This window comes from Pangasianodon hypophthalmus, chromosome 25 (assembly GCF_027358585.1).
Source record: "Pangasianodon hypophthalmus isolate fPanHyp1 chromosome 25, fPanHyp1.pri, whole genome shotgun sequence".
Lineage (NCBI taxonomy): Eukaryota > Metazoa > Chordata > Actinopteri > Siluriformes > Pangasiidae > Pangasianodon > Pangasianodon hypophthalmus.
Genome location: NC_069734.1, coordinates 14,802,983 through 14,825,009, shown reverse-complemented (window position 1 = coordinate 14,825,009; position 22,027 = coordinate 14,802,983). Strand labels below are relative to the sequence as shown.

At 37.8% G+C, this 22,027-nt stretch overlaps 2 protein-coding genes across 2 annotated transcripts; one reads left to right on the top strand and one right to left on the bottom strand.

The window, feature by feature from the left end:
• Window positions 1-9: 9 nt before the first annotated feature.
• LOC113547443 (cytochrome b-245 heavy chain) lies at window positions 10-12,918 on the top strand. Its single transcript, XM_026947786.3, has 13 exons — window positions 10-149; window positions 300-392; window positions 1,471-1,581; window positions 1,696-1,780; window positions 1,893-2,041; window positions 5,331-5,512; window positions 6,209-6,338; window positions 7,128-7,220; window positions 7,692-7,945; window positions 8,873-9,035; window positions 9,941-10,087; window positions 10,451-10,575; window positions 11,094-12,918. The coding sequence occupies exons 1-13, from the start codon at window positions 24-26 to the stop codon at window positions 11,209-11,211; spliced, it is 1,776 nt and encodes a 591-aa protein (XP_026803587.3). The 5' UTR covers window positions 10-23; the 3' UTR covers window positions 11,212-12,918.
• Window positions 12,919-13,319: 401 nt separating this feature from the next.
• Window positions 13,320-18,642, bottom strand: dynlt3 (dynein light chain Tctex-type 3). Its single transcript, XM_026947787.3, has 5 exons — window positions 18,495-18,642; window positions 16,758-16,799; window positions 16,438-16,561; window positions 16,247-16,324; window positions 13,320-13,840 (listed from the first exon to the last, which is right to left on the bottom strand). Exons 1-5 carry the CDS (start codon window positions 18,519-18,521, stop codon window positions 13,770-13,772), a joined length of 342 nt encoding a protein of 113 aa, XP_026803588.1. The 5' UTR covers window positions 18,522-18,642; the 3' UTR covers window positions 13,320-13,769.
• Window positions 18,643-22,027: the final 3,385 nt, after the last annotated feature.

Sequence of the window (22,027 nt, the reverse complement as noted above, 5' to 3'; positions counted from 1 at the left end):
TGACTCTCTGCCTTAAATACCAGATGACTTTCACTTCTGTACCTCACTCTGTCGCTTTTACACACACAGACACACACACACACACTCTCATCTGTTCTTTCAGCATGGGCAACTTTGCAGCAAATGAAGGACTATCCATCTTTGTTATTGTGAGTTTTTTGTTTCTGAATATGATTCCTGTTATATATTTACACAGTTATAGATACAGTTATTATTATAATACTTTACAGTATTCATGTTTAAATATTATTGAACACTCAACGTTTTAAACGTGTTGTGACTTGCTGTTTTCTCTTTAGCTGGTATGGCTTGGAATCAATGCTTTCCTCTTTGTCCATTTCTACATGGCATTTTTGGTCGACCGTTTCTATTACAGCAGAGTCATCCTCGGGGTAAGGCTGAGTATTCGTGCTTTAAGTGTGTACATACAGTATTCACTCACTAAGCAAGGGTGTTCACTGAATCCCTAAATTCAGGAATTGACAGTATGCTGTATGATGAGAACATTTTTATATTACACAAATCGTTATTGTAGTGCTTGCACTGTAAAAATAAATCTTTAAATTTTACGGCAATGTCATTTTGCAGTTCAAGAAAAAGTATAATGCTTTTTATACAGTACTTGTGTTATTTTACCATGAATTTTACATATTTTGTTATTCAGAGATTGTTAATTAGAACAAGAGAAAACACAGCTAAATGATATCAAAATAAATTAAAATGAAACAATCTTCATGTTTGTTACTAGTACGCCTTTTAATAGTAATGTGTCAATTAAATTAATAAAAAATATATTGATTAATAAAATAGGTATAAACCTTTTTTCTTGCAGAAAAGACAAACTCATGGCTACCATTGCCAAATATTTTTCTGTTTGCATTAAAGAACCACCAGCTTACTTATTTGGCTTTTAGAATGTTGATATTATTAATCCAACATATACAAAACCCCCGAAACATAACCAATAAACCAAAAAAAAAAAAAAAAAATATGTCTGGCCTATAGATGAGCTGAGCCAGACATAGATTTACAAGTGAAGAGCTGTAATATAATTATATAGGCTATAATAGTGGTTTTCCAGTACTGATGCTCTACATCATATTGGCTTTCCAGTACTGAAACACTATATAATAGTGACTTTCCAGTACTGAAACTCTGGCTCAGCATCAACACCAAACAAAAAAATTCTTGAAAATTTAATTCCACAGTTCTTCAGGAAAAGCTGAAATGCATAACACGTCGTCATGACTGTGCTTTTTAATTCATAATATAATACATTATTGTAAAATGGCATCAATTCTGCTTTTGTCTTGCATCACAGAACACAGAACATGCAGCAAAGCACGTCTTAGAGCTTAAAGTACATACAGCAAAACGTATCACTTCTCTCTCTCATTTACTGTTTCTTTATACGAAGTGAACTTTACGACCCACCTTTGTCATTCTCATTTCCCATATGTGTCTCCGCAGCATGCTCTGCCCTGGGCGAGAGCTCCAGCTGCGTGTCTGAACTTTAACTGCATGTTGATCCTCCTGCCTGTCTGCCGCAACCTTCTGTCCTTCCTCCGAGGCACCATACAGGTCAGATGGGGCCTCAGTCACACTCAAAAACTCAGTCACAATGAATTCATTAGCATTGCAAATGCAACAAGGAAAACTAACTAACACTAACACTGTGTTTGGATGTTTGGGTAGTGTTGTAGCCGTACGGCTGCGCGTCAACTAGACAGGAACATCACTTTCCACAAACTGGTGGCCTACATGATTGCCTTCCACACAGGTACCATGTGAACTTCAATCTGCTTATATACACTACATCAGAGCTAAAACAACAATTGCTTTCTTAAAGAGTTGTCAGCTCTATTACCAGCTCTCTCTCGTGTTTCTATCAGCGGTACACACCATCGCTCATCTTTTTAATTTCGAGCGCTTCGAGTCTGCTCAGCGGGAGGGCAACAACAAGTCACTGCCCCACGTTCTGTCTCTGATTGGCAACAAGGGCAATGAGTCTTACCTCAACCCCATCCGATCCAGGGAGACAGTGAGTATAAGGCTACAGCAACACACACACACACACACACACACACACACACACATGGAATATACAGTATTGTGCAAAAGTCTTAGGCACATGCAAAGAAATACTGTACAGTAAAGATGCCTTCAAAAATAATGAAATTAAATGTTTCTACATTAAAAAAATACTATAAAAAGCAGTAAAAAGTAATAAATGAAACAAAGTCAATATTTGGTGTTACAACCCTTTGCTTTAAAAAAATTTAGTCTCAGGTACAATTAGTGCAGTTTTATAAGGAAATGAGCTGTAAGTGTTACTGAGCATCTTGCAGAAGCAGCCACAGTTCTTCTGGAGACTTTAACTGTCACACTCGCTTATTTTCGCAGCAAAACCCAGCAGCCTTCATTATGATTTTTGTCTGAAAAGTGTCTCTTATGTAATCTGCTGCTTTCTTTATTGACATACAAACATTTTGAACACTAACATTTAATTTTGTGGTGGAAAACTAATGTTTGCGTTATGAGCGGGACACGAACCGAAGAGGTTATGAACCGCAAGCGGTAACGTTACCCAGTGAGCTAATACTATTGTAAGGAATTTGTGAGTGTTGCAGTGCTTTTGAAACTGGATCGGGAAGCTCAGAGCCAACGACTGAACTCAAAAACACAACTCAAAACTTCCTGTCCTTCCTTCTGGCTGAACTTAAAGGCACCAAATGAGACAAAAAAACAATCTCTAACTTAAGATGGCTGAATTTTTATCTGGGCTTTATTCTTTACTTTATAATCTTTATTCTCAGTCTGTCCTCCTCTTTAGTTTTGTGCCTACTTCCTCTTTAATCCTGAGTTCCCTTTTCTTTCTTTCCCTCAATAATTTCTCTCCCTTTCCTTTTCTTTCTAAACCTAAATATTTTGTTGTTGTTGTTGTTGTTAACATATCCAAACCACCGATCAGAGTAGCGTGGCTCTACTCTGTTACCTGGCACAGATCTATATCCGCACGCGGAGTGATGCAATCCGAGGGCCTATAAAGAGGCGTGGCCAGGTGCTGCACGTTGACGCTGATTACCTTCCTGAGATCGCTGCGTTATAAAAGCCCGTGTAGGTGGCCGCGGATCTGCCTGAGAAGGCACCTACCGCCTTACAGTTTGGAATCCAAAATATTTTTTGTACTGCATTAATAATGTAGAAGTCATAAAATAAAAAGCTATAACAAAGTTTGTACTAAAAATATAGGGTGCCAAGACTTTTGCACAGTACTCTATTATGACTGAGTTCAGTCCCTTGTGTGGCCCACATGTAGCTGACATTAAAAAATGAACCAAAACTACACTATTCTTTCACTTAACCTACTCCTATCCAGTTAAAAATATTAATACCAGTTACAATTTTTTTGAAAAAGAAGAGGATATAATATTGGTATTTCAAATGACTAAACCACCAAATCCCCTTTGTATGCCTAGGAAATTGTGGTCAGATCAGACAACAAACTAGACGATTAAAAATGAGCAGCACATGTAGACCACGCCTGTGTGTTCTTATCTGGAGCATATACATATATTTAAATTCCAGAGGTGATCATAAAGAGAAATCCTTGTAGATATGGGAAAGTACAGATTAAGAATTTGGAGCTGTGTGGAGTCAAACGTGTATCTGGATTATGTTTGCCTTACAAACGTGGGCTCCGAAAGTCTGAGACTCACTGTATGCAAAATAATGCTTCTATTTTGCATTCTTTTCTAATTTAATACAATAATTTTCATTACAAATTACAATCGGGGTCATAAGTTGACATACGCCTTGCAGAATCTGCATAGTGTTAATCATTTAAAAAATAAAAATAAGAGGGATCATAAAAATTGCATTTTGTTTTTTATTTAGTACTTCCTCGAATAAGCTATAACATAACAGATGGTTACATATAATCCACAAGACACAATAATAACTGAATTTACACAAATGAACCAGTTCAAAAGTTTACATACGTGTGAGTCTTAATACTGTGTGTTGTTTCCTGGATGATCAGCGACTGTTTTTATGTTTTGTGATAGTTGTGCATGAGGCCCTTGTTTGTCCTGAGCAGTTAAACTGCCCACTGTTCTTAAGAAAAATCCTCCAGGTTCTGCACATTCTTTGGTTTTCCAGCATCTTCTGCATATTTGACTCATTTCCAACAGCGGCTATATGATTTTGAGATCCAGCTTTTCACACTGAGGACAACTGAGGGACTCATACACTATCAAAACTATTACAAAAGGTGCAAACATTCACTGATGCTCAAGAAGGCAACACGATACATTCAGAGCCAGGGGGGTGTAAACTTTTGAACAGGATGTTCGGTGTAAATTGTTATTATTTTGTCTTCTGGGAAACATGTAAATATCTTATGTAGCTTCTGAAGGGCAGTACTAAATAAAAAAAATAAGATCTTTAAACAAAATAATAACAATTTACACTGATCATCCTATTCAAAAGTTTACACCCCCCCCGGATCTTAATACATTACAGTGTGTTGCCATCTTGAGCATCAGTGATGCATCTTGTGATTATATTAAGACACGTTATAAGTGTTTGGAAGTCGGGGTTGACTACATGAGTGTGGTGGTTCAGCAGCCCTTCACATGGTCACACTGTGGGTGAAGTTTCCTCTTTGAGGTCAGGGAAACTTCTGTTAGAACTGGTCACAGTGATGAAGGAAAGTCTCAGGCTTTCTCTCATACACACACACACACACACACACACACACACACACACACACACACACACACACACTCAGTCATGCTCTGTTTACACTGTGGTCATATGTTAGGAAGATCTGTTAAGAATAATGAATCATATCCTGTCAAAAAAACAAATATTGGTCATATGGCCTTATGACTTGGCCTGAAGGGGTCCAGAGATAATATTTTAAAGGATTATTATTATTATTATTATTATTATTATTATTATTATTATCTTTGAAATTCTATGATTCTTACAGGAATAGAAACACTTTTAAATATTGTAAATTGTGCCTTTAATACTAAAGAAATACTTATATTTGTAATAAAAGTAACCAGTGAAATTAGAAATTATGTTCATTAGTTGGTTAATTTTTTTTTTACCCAAACTAATTTCCTACCACGCATTACCCCTACAATGCAGAATGTACAGTATGTCATATAGAATGTTGTCTCGACTAAAAGATTGGACATGCGTTGAACATGAACAGAGTTTTAGTTAAATAAAATGAGTAAAAAAAATGTAACAAAAAAATGTAATCTTGGTTTTGGTAATCATGTGGTTTTTTTTTTCCATTCTTTGCCATGCCACAGAGCCAGACTATTGTGATGTTCACTACGATTGCAGGACTGACAGGTGTAGTAATCACCCTCGCCCTCATCCTCATCATTACATCCTCCATGGAAGTCATTCGCAGGTCCTATTTTGAGGTGTTCTGGTTCACCCATCACCTCTTTATCATCTTTTTCATTGGACTGGTGCTGCATGGGGTTGGGTAAGTGTGGGCGTGATAGACTGATACTTTGAAACATTGCGTTATTTAGCAATGTATGCAGGCTATATTTTTTTCTATTTTAGCTGTGCAATTATAATGTATTTTACCGTAGCGACTTTCTGTGAGCATAATGAATTTCTCTGAAGCTATGTGCATCTCCAAGGCCGATGGTAGCAAGCTAACCTATTAATTCTAGCTAGCTAAAATACGTAGAAATGTAGAGAATAAAACTCACTCGTGGTCCCTAAAAGACACGGATCACTGGATAAAATACACATAATGATGCTGATGTAACCTGAGTTTGAATTACAAAAATATATATAAACACACCAAAAGAAAGTTATCCACTATCTAGTTAAAACTACTAATTAAAACATTTTGAACCGAACATAATGTTTTAACCCCTTAAACTCACCCTCAAGAGCAATCAGTGGGTCCAGACGTGCATTTCTCAATCTTGTCACTACACTTTTTATTCTCCTTCTTATTCATTTAACTGTACTTACTTGAACAATGTGTTTATAAATGCAGCTTTATTTGTATTAAGTGTTGACCAACAGCCATGTCTTGACCAACAAAGGAATGAAGCAACCGCAACCTTATACTTGTATCACACTGACATTTGCAACACAGTGATTTGGTAAACACTCATCCTTCCTCTGTATGTGTTTGCATGTTTGTGTTGTCACTCGCCAGTCGTATTGTACGAGGGCAGACCATTGAGAATGTAAAGCATCACAACCCTAAAAATTGTAGCAGTCGGTTTGAGAGATGGGGCCTCGACCCTGACTGTCCTAAGCCGGAATTTGCAGGAAATCCACCAGGGGTAAACCAATTTTCAGTCATTACACAAGCCTACTGATACAAATACACCCAATAACATTCAGTGAAACACACACATATATACTAAGTCTGTATTACAATGCATTAGTTTTAAATGAAATAATAATTATAAGATTAAATTGCTAATCTTATAATCTTACATACATTCATCACATGTAATATGGCTTTCATTTTTTTGCAATTCATCCAATTCAATTTTATTTATAAAGCACTTATAACAATAGACAATGTCACAATTAATGTTTAGCTAAAGTCTTAAACATTACCAGATGCAGGGTATTTTTCCTGAAATTGCCCTACCAGGCCTATAAACAATCCATTTTCAGTTCCTGAAAACTAGTTTCAGGCTCATTTGCCTTCAGATCTTGACTTCAGGAAGTCAAATGCACACAAGCTGATGGCTGGTGATTGACTTGACTGGTCATTAAGCTTCTACTTTTTATTCCTATATAACCTGACATTGATTTGTACTTTATTTTGGACTATTGTCTTGTTGCACTCTTTAAGCTCCACCCTCCTTCCTTTTGCTGCACCTTAGACCTGTTGATTGGACACACTTACCATTTTATGTCTTTAATAACCTTTTTCTGACCCTGGCTCTTAAACTTGAGTTTTATTAAGACAGTTTATATGAAGTTGTATACTGTATGTAAAAATTAGACTGATTTTCATATTTTTTTAAAATCCATTCCTTATTTGCATTTATTGTCCTTGTATTGTTTTACCATGACCATGACGTGATTTCCAACATTGCATAATGCTTTATTCACAGACATGGAAGTGGGTCATTGGGCCGATGATCCTGTATGTGTGTGAGATGTTTGTGCGAATCTACCGCTCGCAGCAGAAGGTGGTTATCACCAAGGTCAGTGGAAATGACATTCAGCACAATAATTACAACCAGAACATTTCATTTGATTCTCAGTAATGCATGCTGAGATAAATGATTGAGACTGATGTCTCTAAATGATTGAGACTGATGTCTCTATTGATCACCTGTGCACTAAAGAAAATCACAAAAATAGAGTGGACAAGCATAGATTGTGCAAAACATCCATCATATTAGTGAGTAGAGTACATAACACACAACTGAATAGCAATGTTAAACTTGGTAAAATAGTATCATACATATGTTATTGTTTTCTGAGTTAGTGCCCTAATAGTACAAAGGAAAATCCAGGCCATAACTGCTCTGAAATTCTGGAGTTGTCCATGTTTTCTGAGAAAGAAGCCATGTTGGGAAGCTCTTTGCTTGCTTAGCCAATAAAGATCTTTGTTCTGAGATGTCCTAAGAATCTAGCCCTTACCATATGGCTCAATGTTTCTTGCCCACCAGGTAGTGATGCATCCATCAAAGACCCTGGAGCTGCAGTTGAAGAAGAAGGGCTTTAAAATGGAGGTGGGTCAGTACGTCTTCCTGAAGTGTCCATCCATCTCGCATCTGGAGTGGCATCCTTTCACCCTGACCTCTGCCCCCGAGGAAGACCACTTCAGTATCCATATCCGTATCGTTGGAGACTGGACCGATGCCCTGTACAAGGCATGCGGCGGGGACAAGAGCGGAGTTCAGGAGGCCTGGGAACTTCCCAAGTAAGAATTAATATTTTACTGATGGAGGAATAAACTGAATTCCACTTGAATTGCACCACAAAGCCTCAAAAGAAACAAAAAATATGAAAAGAATTATTAAAAAAGGATATAAAAAAGGATATGGTGTTACTTTGGACACAAAATGTCTGAGCAATATGAAAAACTGAGTACCTTAATAATAACAACAATAATAATAAGAAGAAGAAGAAATTTTTTTTTTCAAAATCTGTCGAAAGAAGAAAAATATTTATAGAGAACTGTTCATACACAGGTAGCTCAAACGGCTTGTTTTGTTGATTGACCTGTTTTTACTGTTGTTGTTAACGTTAGTAGCATTGAATTAAGCCTCTTTACAGTCATAACATTATTAATGTATTTGTATGTCTGTGTGTGCACTGAAATGGTCTGTTGTATGGGCAAGGAACAGTCGCTCATTGGGAAACTACACGCTTGTGAAAAGGGGATGTGGCTTTAGCAGGGTTATATTGTGCTGTTGGAAAGAAGAAGTGAGCAGATTAAAGCAGACTTTTGCAATGATTTCACTGAGAGCAGGGGGCAGTTACTGAGCGTGAATTTCATCATCACAAACTTTTTTTGCTACCTCTTTTAAGAAATAATGTTTTGAAATATTTTGGCATATAGAAAAAAAACCTTCACAAAGATCACACTATGTTTGAGAACGTGTGCATATGGGTTTCCTCTGGGTTCTCCAGTTTCCTCCCACCTCCCAAAAACTCTAAATTGCTACTCTAAATTGCCCCTTGAGAAGGCGTGTGTGAATGTGTGTGTGCATGGTGCCCTGCAATCGACTGGCTTCCCACCTCATAGTGTTCCCCAGATAGTGCCATTATTATTATTATTATTACATTATAAGATTCTTGATTTGCATGATCAGACAGCTGAGCCTAACTGTGTGTCTGTGTGCAGGATCGCAGTGGACGGCCCCTTTGGTACAGCCAGTGAAGATGTGTTTCGCTACGAGGTGGTCATGCTGGTGGGTGCAGGCATCGGTGTAACTCCCTTTGCATCCATCCTTAAGTCTGTGTGGTACAAAACTGTACAGCAAAACACCAATGTGTTCACCAAAAAGGTGAGGCTTCCTCAGTTTTAATGAATTACAAGTTTGGCAGCTTGGAAGTTTGGCACTGTCCCCTGTTTCTTATAGATGTAAATAAGAAAATAAGAATATGCTTTCACTGCTCATGCTCTAGAAATGCAGAAAAAGACTATCGGCTGTGAAGAGGATTCGATTTGTTTGAAATGGTTTTTCTTTCTTCCAAGTAGATTATTTAGTTTTCAGTGATGTAACATAACTGATCTATATCATAGTGGAGGTGTCCCATATTGCTGTTGTGGTTGGTACTTCCCAAAAAACACTTTATGCCCAAGTCTCATGCTTGCTTCAGTAGATAATCTCACCTAGATACTGTTGATTTTGTACCTAAGAACTGCTGCTGTAATCATAAAGACTGTCCTGTGCTCATCCCAGGACTCTCATTCACTCTCATTCTGCTTTTATACTGAACATCCTTTCAGCACACTTAGTCCTGTTCGACTTTACTCTTCTACAGCGGTATACTGTAATATTTTATAATCCCTCTATCTGGTGTCGCTCAGAAGGGGACAAGTTCCGCTTTGAGTATGGTTCCTCCTACGCTTTCTTCCTCGTGTCATCTCAGGAAGTTTTTCCTCTTAGGGAGTTTTATTCTTAGTTAATTCTTATTTAACTCAGGGAGTTCTGCCACTCTCATACTATTGAGCTATATACTATTGAGCATTGCTCATTAGGGATCTAAATGTACATCCAGATCTCTGTAAAGCTGCTTTAGTTAAAGCACAATAACAATTTAATTGCATTGAAAACTAAATGAGTAGATCAGGGAAAATACTAAACTGTATAATGCTTCACCCCCTCAGTGTGACATCCCTGTCAATATGTAAAGGCCTTCTAGCTTTAACTATATTATTGTTTCTCTGACCTTTTGACCCTGGCAGATCTACTTTTATTGGCTGTGTCCGGAGACACAGGCGTTTGAGTGGTTTGCAGACTTGCTACAGTCCCTGGAGCGCCAGATGAGCGAGAAAAACATGGGTGACTTTCTCAATTACAACATTTACCTCACTCGCTGGAAGGAGACAGAGGTTAGATACACTTCCACAAAAGTACAAAAGCATAATGTGGAACAAGAAAATACACAAAATGGATGATTTAAATTCATAAATTTCATAAATTTCTCTAAAGCTGCTTTGTGGCAATGTCCATTGTTAAAAGCGCAATACAAATAAATTGAATGATCTTTTTTCTTTAGAAAATATGTATTCATGCAAAGGCTTTGTCCACTCCCAATATTTTTAGGCATACAGTAGGATTGAATGTTTCTATTTAATGGCATCTTATAGGTGTAATAGGACCACATTTTGTATTCCATATAAACAGTAATGGCTTTCCAGGTCTCACAATGTACTCTTTTTGTTTTTAACCTTTTAATAATCATCTTTGTGAAGGCTGCTCACTTCAGAGTTCACCATGAAGCAGAAAACGACCCCATCACTGGCCTGAAGCAAAAAACACTGTACGGAAAACCCAACTGGGACAACGAGTTTAACACTATCGCCACCAGTCACCCAGGGTATGTCACAGTCTTCATTAGTGTCTGACTAATAACGTTAGTGTTAAAAGATTTCCTATAGGATTAAACAGGGGGTGGGCAATGTTGAACCACAGTTCTAGCGAAGCATTTCAGTGAATCGAGGCCGAGCGCTGGAAAAATACTGTCGCAAAACTGATCAACCTGTGACCAAACCTGACCTTAGGTTTTACCCATCGCTGGTTTCAATGGGCTTGTTGCAGCCAATCAGATGCATTTCTGTAAATAATTTAGCTGAAGGTACCTTATCAAGAAAGCAAAGACTTTCATAAAAATTTTTATTCCATTCACCCTCTCTGGCTTGGTTTTATGACAGCATACTAAATAAATGAAATACATTTATTTATCTAGTGAACTAATCACTTATCCAGATCTGCGTAATTTTAGTTGAATACAATGCTGCAACACTCTTTATTGCATTGTGCACAAATCTTAAGAAATTAGATATCTGTCTGTATTTACACACAGCACTAATTTCTCTCTTTTTCTCCTTCCTACAGGTCTAAAGTCGGGGTGTTTCTCTGTGGACCGACTCCTCTGGCAAAAGCCTTAGAAAAACAATGTCTCCACCAGTCGCAGGCTGGAGCCGAATTCATTTTCAACAAGGAGAACTTCTAATCTTGGAGATGGCTAGGCGGGGATACAACTTCAATAATCTCATCTCTACTCAACTAATTTGTAGTGTATGTGTGATGACCACAGAAGAAGAAAAAAAAAAAGTTTACTCAAAACATACTTATAATGGAAATTTAAGGGTAGCTACTGAACTTCATTGATATGTGTTTAAAATATGTGATGAAATAAATCCAGGATTTAAACACTGGAGTTGCGATAAGCAATTCCGGTGTCTTACATCTTAATTCTGAAGATTTTGGCAGGGCAGAAGGTGGAAAACAGCACAATGTCATCTTTACTATAAGCTTTAAATGCTAACACATAGCTACAAAATCTTCCCCCTGAAACAGTAGTTCTATCTGAGGAAGGAATAAAACGTAACACGGCATAATGTTCAACAACATGGTGGTGTGACGTGCCAGGACACAAAGCAGCTTTACTACTACCACCCCCAAACTGATTGTTTTTCTGTAACCGCACGTCAGGAAGTGTTTTATTCCTCTTATACTACAGCAATTTAGTAATACAGACAATTTTTTATTTATTAAAGAACGACGTCATACATTTTTATCCATTTATAGTGACATTTACTGTTGTGGAACAATTCAGTTCCTCTTGTCACTTACTTTATAACAGCTGTGACCAGCCGTTCCTTTACCGCCCTCGTTTTCTCAAAAAAAAACAAAAAAACCCTTCTAAAGAAACACTTCCTCACAGAAAACTTCAGCATCTGCTACACCCTGTGTAAGTCATCACTCTAGAAATAATAACACATTATAAGCACATTAATATTAGAGCTATCCAAGCTTGAGTTATAGAAAATTAATTGACAGTATTATAAATAATGTTTATGGAGTGCCAGCATCTGACTTCCAATTTATGAGAGTTTTGAGGAAATTGGTTTTCTTTTCTTTTCTTTCTTCTGTGCAAGGAAATGTGTTAATCATTGCCTGTTGAAGTAATCATCACACATATTACAGATGCACTGGATAAAGTTTAAAAGTTATAAATAGTTTGGAAAAAAAAAAAAAACCCATAGCATTCCTATAACGTTATGATTAAAGGATGAGGCGAAAGAATGTCAGAACCATGCTAGGTTGCTAAAATCCCTTATATGACAGCATATAAAGGTGTTAATCTTGAAGCTTTTGCTACAGTATGAGATATGAAAAGCTGTAATGTTGATATAAATGGCTCAAAAATAATTGTTTTGCACTGATGTATGTTGGCTATGAAATTCGTAATTGCTCATCATACTTGCTTTTCGTTTTCACTCTGCAGATTTTTAATTTTTTTTTGCCTTACATTACATACACTCCAATCTGTATGTATAGATGTAACAAGCCCTACAAACCATTCTGCCACAAATGAGACTAGTTTAACTTAATTCCAGGATTTGGGGCAAAAAATAAAACCCTTTTCTTTAGGTAAGACCAAAAATAGACAATATTACACTGTCATTTTCAATTGAAATTGTCAATTTTCAAAAGTCTTCATTCCATATATATATATATTTTTTCTTCTAACATGGTGAAATCACAGGATTTTGTTGCAGAAGTGTTTTTAGAAATAGCTGCCTAGTATTCACACCAATAATGGACTTTCAAAATTTTATTTCCTCTTTGCTTTTGAGTTGTGGAAATTAGGAAGCAAATCTGCAGTAATGTCAAATGAACTTGTGGACAAATCGCAATAAAAGTTCAAATGGTGTCCTTTCTTTTAAACAATGCTGTTAGATAGAAAAATCTTCTCACCATCATAATGAAATAGTGAATGACACAAATCAGGTTTATTCTTAAGCCATTCATAAATGAATATAAAGAGAAAACAATCATTTAAAAAAAATGATTTGCTGTTACAGCTGCACACTATTCACACTGTAAACTACAGTATATTGTGAGATTTTGTGCACACTGTGAACAGGTAGTGACTCTTAATGCTTTCCTGATATAATAGAAATATCATTTTGTTTTGTTTCTGAAAACAAATTTAATGTAATACCCATTTTATCCAGATGAACAAATAACATCTAGGACTTTCTATAAACCTTGTACAAGGATTGATGAATATAAAACTTAAAAATAAAAAAAAGTCAATAGTTGAGCTTCATATCTGATTAATTTCCTTGCATATTTTTATTTGTGTGTTATTAAGGAATTTAATACTGTATAAAGAGAAGGAATTAAAGAAGCATGTCCTCAGTTATACAACATTGGATTTAATTCAACCTGAACAAACACATTTATGCTAACTACTACACAATGCATTTACAGTCTTTCTACACAAAACGTTAAGAGATAAAAATGATGTCTGGCAAACATAAGCCTTTATGTTACAAAATTAAAGTACTGCGGGCAGGTGAACTCAGCCGGCCGGTCGTAAGCCCAACAACACGGGGCTTTAATAACACTCTGCTTCATTAGACTGAAATAAGTTCATAGTGCCACCTGGTGGGGTGTGTGTGTGTGTGTGTGTGTGTGTGTGTGTGTGTGTGTGTGTGTGTGTGTGTGTGTGTGTGTGAGATGTGTTGGTCTCTTGGCATGCTGCAGCATGGCCTTGATTCACAAAGCCACGGCAAACACGCTAACAACACAATACATGGTGCGATTCTCCCATTTGACTGTGCAGCTTCCTACAGAGAAAGAAAAAAGAAAAAAAAAAAAAGACAAGATTACAAACATCCCCAGCTGACCGTACGGTCATCACACAGTACGCCGCACAAGTGTCGACTTTTCATAGTGACATTACTTGTCAGCTGCATTTGCAAATTTTGAACTAGTAGTCTTAACTACAAAACAAAATATATCTTGGTTTGTTTGTGGCAAAAGTTCAGTTTAAATGAAAATCATTAAAGCCTAAGCAGGGTGTTAAGGAAACAAGTTGCCATCAGACTCCTCAATAGTCAGAAACTGGACTGAAGGAACACACACACACACATATATACACACACAACTGAGCAGCCTCCATCCTCTTTGGAATTTTTTTTTTAGCATGTTTTTGCACATTACATTACACTAACACTATTTATTATACCGTGCATAGGCTGCTACTCTTATGTTTACACTTTTTCAGCTACTTGTATTGTACTCTTGTACTCTTTGCACTATTCTCACTGGATTCACTTTCAAACAGAGCTGTGTACTGGTCAGTGCTGCACTGGGACTTATTGCATCCATTGTCTATCCCAGTAGTCATTGTACTGTCTTGTTCTGTTTGTACTTGTGCACTTTATGTATAAATTTATGTAGACCCTTGTAGTTCTGTGTTGTTCTGTGTTTGTCTTATGTAGCACCTTGGTCCTGGAGAGACGTTGTTTCCTTTCACTATGTACTTGTATATGGCTGAAATGACAAACTCCACTTGACTTGAATGAGACACATTGCGACAGGATGCCGTTACAGGAAAATAATCCTATAACATAGGATACTGTTAAAATAATCAACATTATCCTGTTATAGGATGATTTATTTTATAGCAGCTATAAACAATTATTCCATGCTTTCTGAGGCAACGCAGTTACTGTTCCCAGCCCGGAGTTGGTTATTTTCCTGTAACAGAACGTCCCAAAGGGTTTTATTCCTACAATACCACAGCACTTACTCAAGAATTAAAATGACGAATTGCTTAAAGAACAGCACATTATTCGTTTTATCCAGTTATAGTTATATTTAATGGTGGGGAACATCCATAAAACTAGTTAGTTTGTACCTGTAAATTACATGTTATAGCAGCTGTAAACAATTCTTCCATTACTAGCCTCTCTTCTTTTCTCTGCACGTTAATTACACCAAAAAAAAAAAAAAAAAAAAAAGCAGCAAGAAATTATAAACGAGAAAGTCCTCGATTATTGCTTGAGACTGACACTGGAGACTCCTTCCATAAATGTTAAACCAATGTCTACTAATCAATGATTACATATTTTCTTCATTAAATAAAGAAGTATTTTTAAGAGTTTTTATTAGTCTTAGATTACATGAAGCGTCTGGACCATACAAGCCCCCCGTGCATGAGATGTTGCTATAGAAACAAGAACGTATTAGAACGAGTGCGTTCATATAAACCTGTGATTTGTCTTGCACCAAGAACTTCAGTCAGAGCTGCTGTTATAGAAAATTAATCGACACTTTCTGACCAATCAGTTCCCAGAATTTATCATCACTGTGGTATAAACACAACAAACAAACAAAGGGGTACTCTAAATGGTCGTTAGTGATGGATTGGTGGACATTTTGCTCCTGTTTTGTTACTGCATTATATGGAAAAATATTTCTTTAGGTGGAAAAAACACAACGTGAGTTTATTCAACGTGCATAAAGTGCAATATCGTGTGTAATGTCACTTTCTACTTTTCCACTTATTTTTTGTGTACTTGCTTATTTTTAACTAAAGTATCTCACTTTTTTTCCTATTCTATTACACACTGTGGTTATTTTTACTACTTCATTTATTACTATATTGTCTTTTATTCCTACATTGTTGTGATGTGTCTGTTTGAGCAACCTCTGGCACAAGAATTGCCCTCGGGATGAATAAAGTTCTATCTCTCTCATATGCTTAACAGTGATCTTTACTCCGCCTGATGTTTACATAATTGATTATACACCTTTTGTGTATGTTAATGATCATATTTTGCAAATTCAGACAAACCAGATAGCATCAAGCTGACCGATCTTAAGCTGATTTGCAATTAAGCTACATTGTTTTTACATACGAATGAACTACAATCAAAAAAAAAAGTCTGTAAAGAGACACTGATAACTGAAAAATTGTGTCATACGGTTATCATACTGTGGATTTTCGATATTATTCCACGTCAAAGCCCTAACTATAACTCCTCTATTAAAAATCCTTCTTCGAGCTGGACTCGGATGGTATGAAAATGCCAAACCCAAATTGCGTCCTTGTCCAGCGTCCTTTAATGTCCTTTTAACTCCCTAAGGCATCTAAAATGTAGAAATACTCAGCACTAATGCTACGAATTTCTCCATATTTTGCACACAGATGGTTAAACACATACCTAACGCCCCCCATCACTTACCGTCAGTGGTGGTGTCCCAGTAACAGGAGTTGGCCGTGTGGAGTCCTGCGCCACTCTTCTGCATTATAGCGCAGTTAACTAAAGGACACGCGCACACACACACACACACACACGTATACACGCAGTTTAGAATAAGTCAGGATATTTTTATGCGAAATGTTTAATTCTTGCACAAATGAAGACATCATTACCAATGTACTTAAAAGCTTTCGCCTGTTTAACCAGCTGAGTGAGAGAGTGCTCTACAATGCTCGCTGTCCACTGGTTCACTTTGTTTTGGCTGTAATCCACGCCTCCAATTACACCTTCAATGCACTGTCCAACACACACACACACACACACACACACATGAAAATAAAGCATGTTTTTAAAAAGTAACTGCTAATCCTTCAGTACTTGGTATAGACCTGGGATCTGATACATAATAAATCAACTCATAACATGTACACATCATCCAGGACAGAACGAGTGGATTCAATGCCGTTTTCCTCGTGTTGCTGATGCGAGTTACCTCTTTTACTGCGTTACTTGCATCATCAGGACTGAATCCAACCTAAGAAAAAGAAAGACAAAACATGGAGAAGATGAAATCACTCCTGCTCGTTTCTGTCAGGACTCAATAACATGCCGCGCTGTTCCTACATCTTTACACAGAGCTTCCAAACACGCATAATAACAAAGCACATAATATTTACCTGCTCCTGAGCTCGCTATTAGAGCTGCCTGAATATGTTTAAAAATAAACCTGAAGCATGTCCCTATTCGCAATACTCTATAGAAGTTAGGGAGTTTATATCATTTTATAACGTGTCTAAATTTATAATGGAGAAACTGAAAGCACACGAGATGATGCAGGGGTTCTCCAACTTTTTACAGCTAGTTAAACGTCCCGAGTAAAAGAATATCCCTGTAATCACGTGAACATTAGAAACTTTAGGCAAATACTCTATTAAATTACCAGAGCCACTTTCCACTCTTCCAGATGTAGATTTGAAATACAGTGCATCATATTAACAGAACTTCCTGGATTTATTAAAGTTAATATTAGAGAGAGCTGTTTTTAGTTTTAGATTAACTCATTTTCCAACCATGATAACTAAATACACACACACACACACACACACCCCAACTCAGAAAGCAGGGAAACACTAAAAATGCTCAGGAGAGGGAGTACTGCAGCACCAGGGTTAAGAATCTTGAACACCCATAATGCAATAAGTAAGGGAGTAGGGCATGGTGGTAGGGGATAGGGGACTAGGGGACTAGAGGACAGGGAGTAAGGAGTAGGGGATATAGAGTAAGGGATAGGGAGTAGGGAGTAAGGGATATAGAGTAAGGGATAGGATGTAGGGAGTAGGGGACATAGAGTAAGGGAAAGGGAGTAAAGGATAGGGAGTAGGGTATAGTGAGTAGGGGATTGGGAGTAAGTAGTAGGGGATAGGGGACAGGGAGTAAGGGATTGGGAGTAAGTAGTAGATGTAAGATATTCCTTTATTTGTCCCGCAGTGGGGAAATTGCATTTAGCAACAGCAGGGTTACAGCACAGAAGAGTATGCACACAAGAACAAGATAGATTAAAAACTATTCTGTACAGGGATTGGGAGTAAGCAGTAGGGGATATAGAGTAGGGAGTAAGGGATATAGAGTAGGGAGTAGGGGATAAGGGATAGGGAGTAGAGGAGAGGGAGTAGGGGATTGGGAGTAAGCAGTAGGGGATATAGAGTAGGGTACAGGAAGTAGGGAGTAAGGGATATAGAGTAAGGGATAGGGAGTAGGGTATAGTGAGTAGGGGATTGGGAGTAAGTAGTAGGGGATAGGGAGTAAGGGATTGGGAGTAGGGGATTGGAAGTAAGCAATAGGGGACAGGGAGTAAGGGCTAGGGAGTAAGTAGTAGGGGACAGGGAGTAAGGGACAGGACACTATTTCAGACACAGATTTGTTGCTAGTCACGCACCGCTACCTTTTCATAAACAAACATTCTCCATAGCAACGTCACTCAGCCACACCCGGAAATCCCGATTCTACATGACTGCAGAGGATCACAATATTACTGTTCACAACGAACCGTTTTTCTGATTTAAACATTACACTAATGGAAGCATTTTAACTCCTTAAACTTATATCATCATGTTATTTGATTAATTATGCGATTGAAGTGTCTGACGCCAGCTGTTTTTGGGCTCCGGCCTCTGGACGTGGAATAGATCTTATTTTCTGTCTATCAGTCAACACGTTTACGCAGATTTACCTCATCTCCGGAACTGAACTCCTCCATTATTTCCCTGTAAAAGCGAGAAAATGAGGAAAATGTGAAGACAACAGAAGGGTTTGTCACTGCCCAATTCCGCACCCGGGTGGCGAGTCGCAGCGCGCATGCGTGACTTAGTGCGCACGCGCAGAGCTCCGTCCCTTTTCACGGCATGGTTCAGTGTTTTGGTGCAGCGCCATCTAGAGACAGTCATCCATTATTACAGCACAGCGCTGTTCAAGTCTCCATCTGATTGGCGTTTTTTTTTTAAAAACCTTTTAATTTTACAAATAAGACACAAATTTAAAGGAATGACAGCCTCCTTTAAAATGAAAAAAAAAAAAAAAAAAAAAAAAATCAAACTATGTCCAGATTAGGTCTGTAAAGGTTAAGTGGGTGGAGTCTAAATGATGCGAATGGTTTTACTGACCCCGCCCCCATTCCCACGTAATCAAAGCTCCGCCCCAGGATTTACAGTGCCCTATAGAGTTTAAATAAATTGTTCATGTGTGCATTTCAGGTCATAACAACTGACAGGAAGCAGTTCCATCAAGGTGTGTGTTACATGTAAACATGTCCATGACTGAAAGCATAATGGACATTGGATGTTTAAAGGTCAAACAGAAGAAAAAAAAAAACCTGAAATAATCAGAGTTTAAATTCTACGTATGAAAAACACAAGGCTGAATTCACTGAATTCCTTTTACTTATTACACATTTCATACAATATGTGAAAGAATAGGAAAAAAAACAATCCAATGACAGTGAAATGTTCAAAATCACTCAAAAGTGCAAAGGTGCGGTAATATTTTCAAATAATAAATAAATAGCTGTTGTAGTTTTTTTAAATACATTTTATGATATATTTCCCACACAGCTAAGCCACGATGAAGCACAAAATATCACAAAATGCAATCATATGACAGAAATAACATAATAAGCACAATGTCATGAAATCCCAAACTGCCTATGGCTATCCATAGTGCTTTGGAAAATGTCCCAGATCTCTTGTGTTAAAGACAATGTTTGTGTAGAGTTTGCTTTACAAGGCACATTATGGCTGTTGTTTATATTTCGGGTCTCCAGAAATTGCGTCGTGACCAGCTTTGTTGTCTGCCGCATAAAGATGAAAGTCTCTACAAGTTCTCAGTCCTGATCAGAGCAAACACTTCTGGGTTCTGTGTTTTCCTTGATCTAATACTAGGTTAGTGGAAACATCCTTCAGAAGCAGGACTAGAAGCTGCTGGTTTTGGATGGAGTCAGAATAGAGTGCAGGTGGCTGAGCGGGATCGGAGAAGTCGAGAGTCAGAGGCTTCAGCACTGCTGCTCTGCTCCACATCTCCACTGTCTGAGCTGGAAGCTTTCTCAGCAGAGCTGCTCTCCTCCACTGGGGCTTCTGATTTCTCCTTTTTGGTGGAAGACCTCCGCTTGAAAAGAGAGATCTGAAGGCATAAAATAGCAGCAACAAAAAATACTTTAATGTGTTTTGTGTATTGATGCTACAACATTTAGTTTCGCCATTTTCCTCCCTAGTTTGGTCACCTGCCAATTCCCACCCATCAGCCATCTCTCTCCTATCATACAACAGCTACCAACTGGGGAGGGTGAAGGCTAACCTGTGCTTCCTCCGAGGTCAGAGGGCAGCATAACAAACTCAGAGGAATGCGCTATCCACCCTCTTCCTCATACATGAGCTCACAGACACCTATGATTGGCCAGTGGCACTGTGATTGACAGGGGGAGAGAGTATATCATCCATCCCACTCAGAGAGCGTGACCAGTTTTGCTCCCTATGCTCCTGGCCACGGATGGCTGTGGCATCAATGGGATTCGAACTCACAGAGCGAATGCTTTTCTGTTGTTCTACTCAGGAGCTTGAAACTATTACTTATCATCATCATCATCATCATCATCCTGTTATTTTAGAAAATACATTATATTTTGTCTTTACAGCAGCGGCACATCTCGGGAAGTTTAACCTGATTCCAATACCTTGCTGTTTGATCCAAATAAGCGCTTTGGTCTCTCCTGCTTGGCCTCATTTTGGTTTTGCGGCTTCTCCTCAATAAGTGGACAAGAAGTGTCTTTATCCTCAGAATCTATAAATATTCAAATTACATGTGTTGAATACTGGCACATCTAAATAAATAAAGCAAATAAAACATAATAAATAAGCATAATAAAGCATAGAGACCTTCAGACCTTCAGTTTATAAGTATCATATTACCATATTAAGTGGTAAAAAGTACCAACATCTTGCACCTTCTTTTTTAAATAAAACGCGAATGAAATCAAATTTGCCTTTGCTTTTAAAACAAAACAAAACAGCATAAGTTCTCTTAGGCACACTGGTGTCTGCAGATAAAACCCCAGACAGCCTTGATGAGAGGTAGTAAAAAAGAACTGCTGTGTATTACACAAAGATGTCAGAGAAACAGGATGGTTCAGACAGAAGTCCTCCATCAGTCCTCCAGCAGTTATGCAAGAAAATCGCTTCTAAAACTGTAGGAGGTGAAACCAGTGTATATTTATTCATTTCGCTTGACCCTGGTCAGGGTCACTGTGGGTCTGGAGGAGGTAATTTCTCTTGGATGGGATGTTAGGCTATTGCAGGGCACCGTGCACACACACATTCACACATTCCTTCACACCTAGGGGCAATTTCAAGTGGCCAATCCACCTACTGGCATGGTTTTGGGAGGCGGGAGGGAACCGGATGATCTGGAGAAAATCCACACACACATGGGGAGAACATGGACCATAACCCAAACCTTCAATGCTACCTGCTACTCCACCCCACCCAGTATATATTTTATATTTTTATGTCATTATTTTTATTGTAATAGGCACACAATACTCATTCCAGACATCATAGCCTAGTTGAAGCCAATTTCAACCCAAAAAGAATATATGAAATAAAATATGAAACTATAATCCTGACACTTACGTTTGTCTGGTCCATCAGGTACAGTGGCCTCTTCTGCATCATTCCTTACCTACATCGAATAGATCCAGTAAGTATGATTTATGTAACTACTTTAACATGCCGAGTTCATTGTGCAATATTAATATGAAAAGCTGCATGTGCAACTATACCTACTGATTGATTTAGTTTTTATATATCAAACTATTTTCAAGTGGTTATCAGTGTAGTTGACCCAAACAAATCAAGGCTAACATTGACACTTTCAAAGGTGTGTGTGTGTGTGTGCCATCATATTTCCAGAAGAGAGTTCTACTACTTTACATGCACCAAACCTTTTTTTTTTTTTTTTTTTTTTTTTATTAATAGAAGCTGTTTTATATTTAAGGGTTCAGATCACCTGAGGTGTTGGCTGGATTACACTGATCTCTTGCTGCTTTGGTTTTTCCGCTGGCTCTTTATTTTCTTCTTTTTCACATTGCTCCTTCTTTTCATCAATCTCCTCTTCCAAATCATCATCTTCATCATCTTCTTCGTCTTCTGTCTGGTCTTCCTCTCCAGTTGTCTCATCATCACTGAACTCTATGCTCTTGTGGTCGTAGATCTGCAG

What these genes read in the sequence shown, in the direction of transcription:
- LOC113547443 (XM_026947786.3), top strand. Translation starts at nt 24, where the DNA reads ATGACTTTCACTTCTGTACCTCACTCTGTCGCTTTTACACACACAGAC. An exon ending in TTGCAGGAAATCCACCAGGG is followed by an intron (nt 6,339 to 7,127) that starts GTAAACCAATTT and finishes CTTTATTCACAG; the next exon opens with ACATGGAAGTGGGTCATTGG. An exon ending in ATCGCCACCAGTCACCCAGG is followed by an intron (nt 10,576 to 11,093) that starts GTATGTCACAGT and finishes TCCTTCCTACAG; the next exon opens with GTCTAAAGTCGGGGTGTTTC.
- dynlt3 (XM_026947787.3), bottom strand. Translation starts at nt 18,521, where the DNA reads ATGGAGGAGTTCAGTTCCGGAGATGAG. An exon ending in GAAAGCTTTTAAGTACATTG is followed by an intron (nt 16,325 to 16,437) that starts GTAATGATGTCT and finishes CGTGTCCTTTAG; the next exon opens with TTAACTGCGCTATAATGCAG. An exon ending in CTGGGACACCACCACTGACG is followed by an intron (nt 13,841 to 16,246) that starts GTAAGTGATGGG and finishes CTTTCTCTGTAG; the next exon opens with GAAGCTGCACAGTCAAATGG.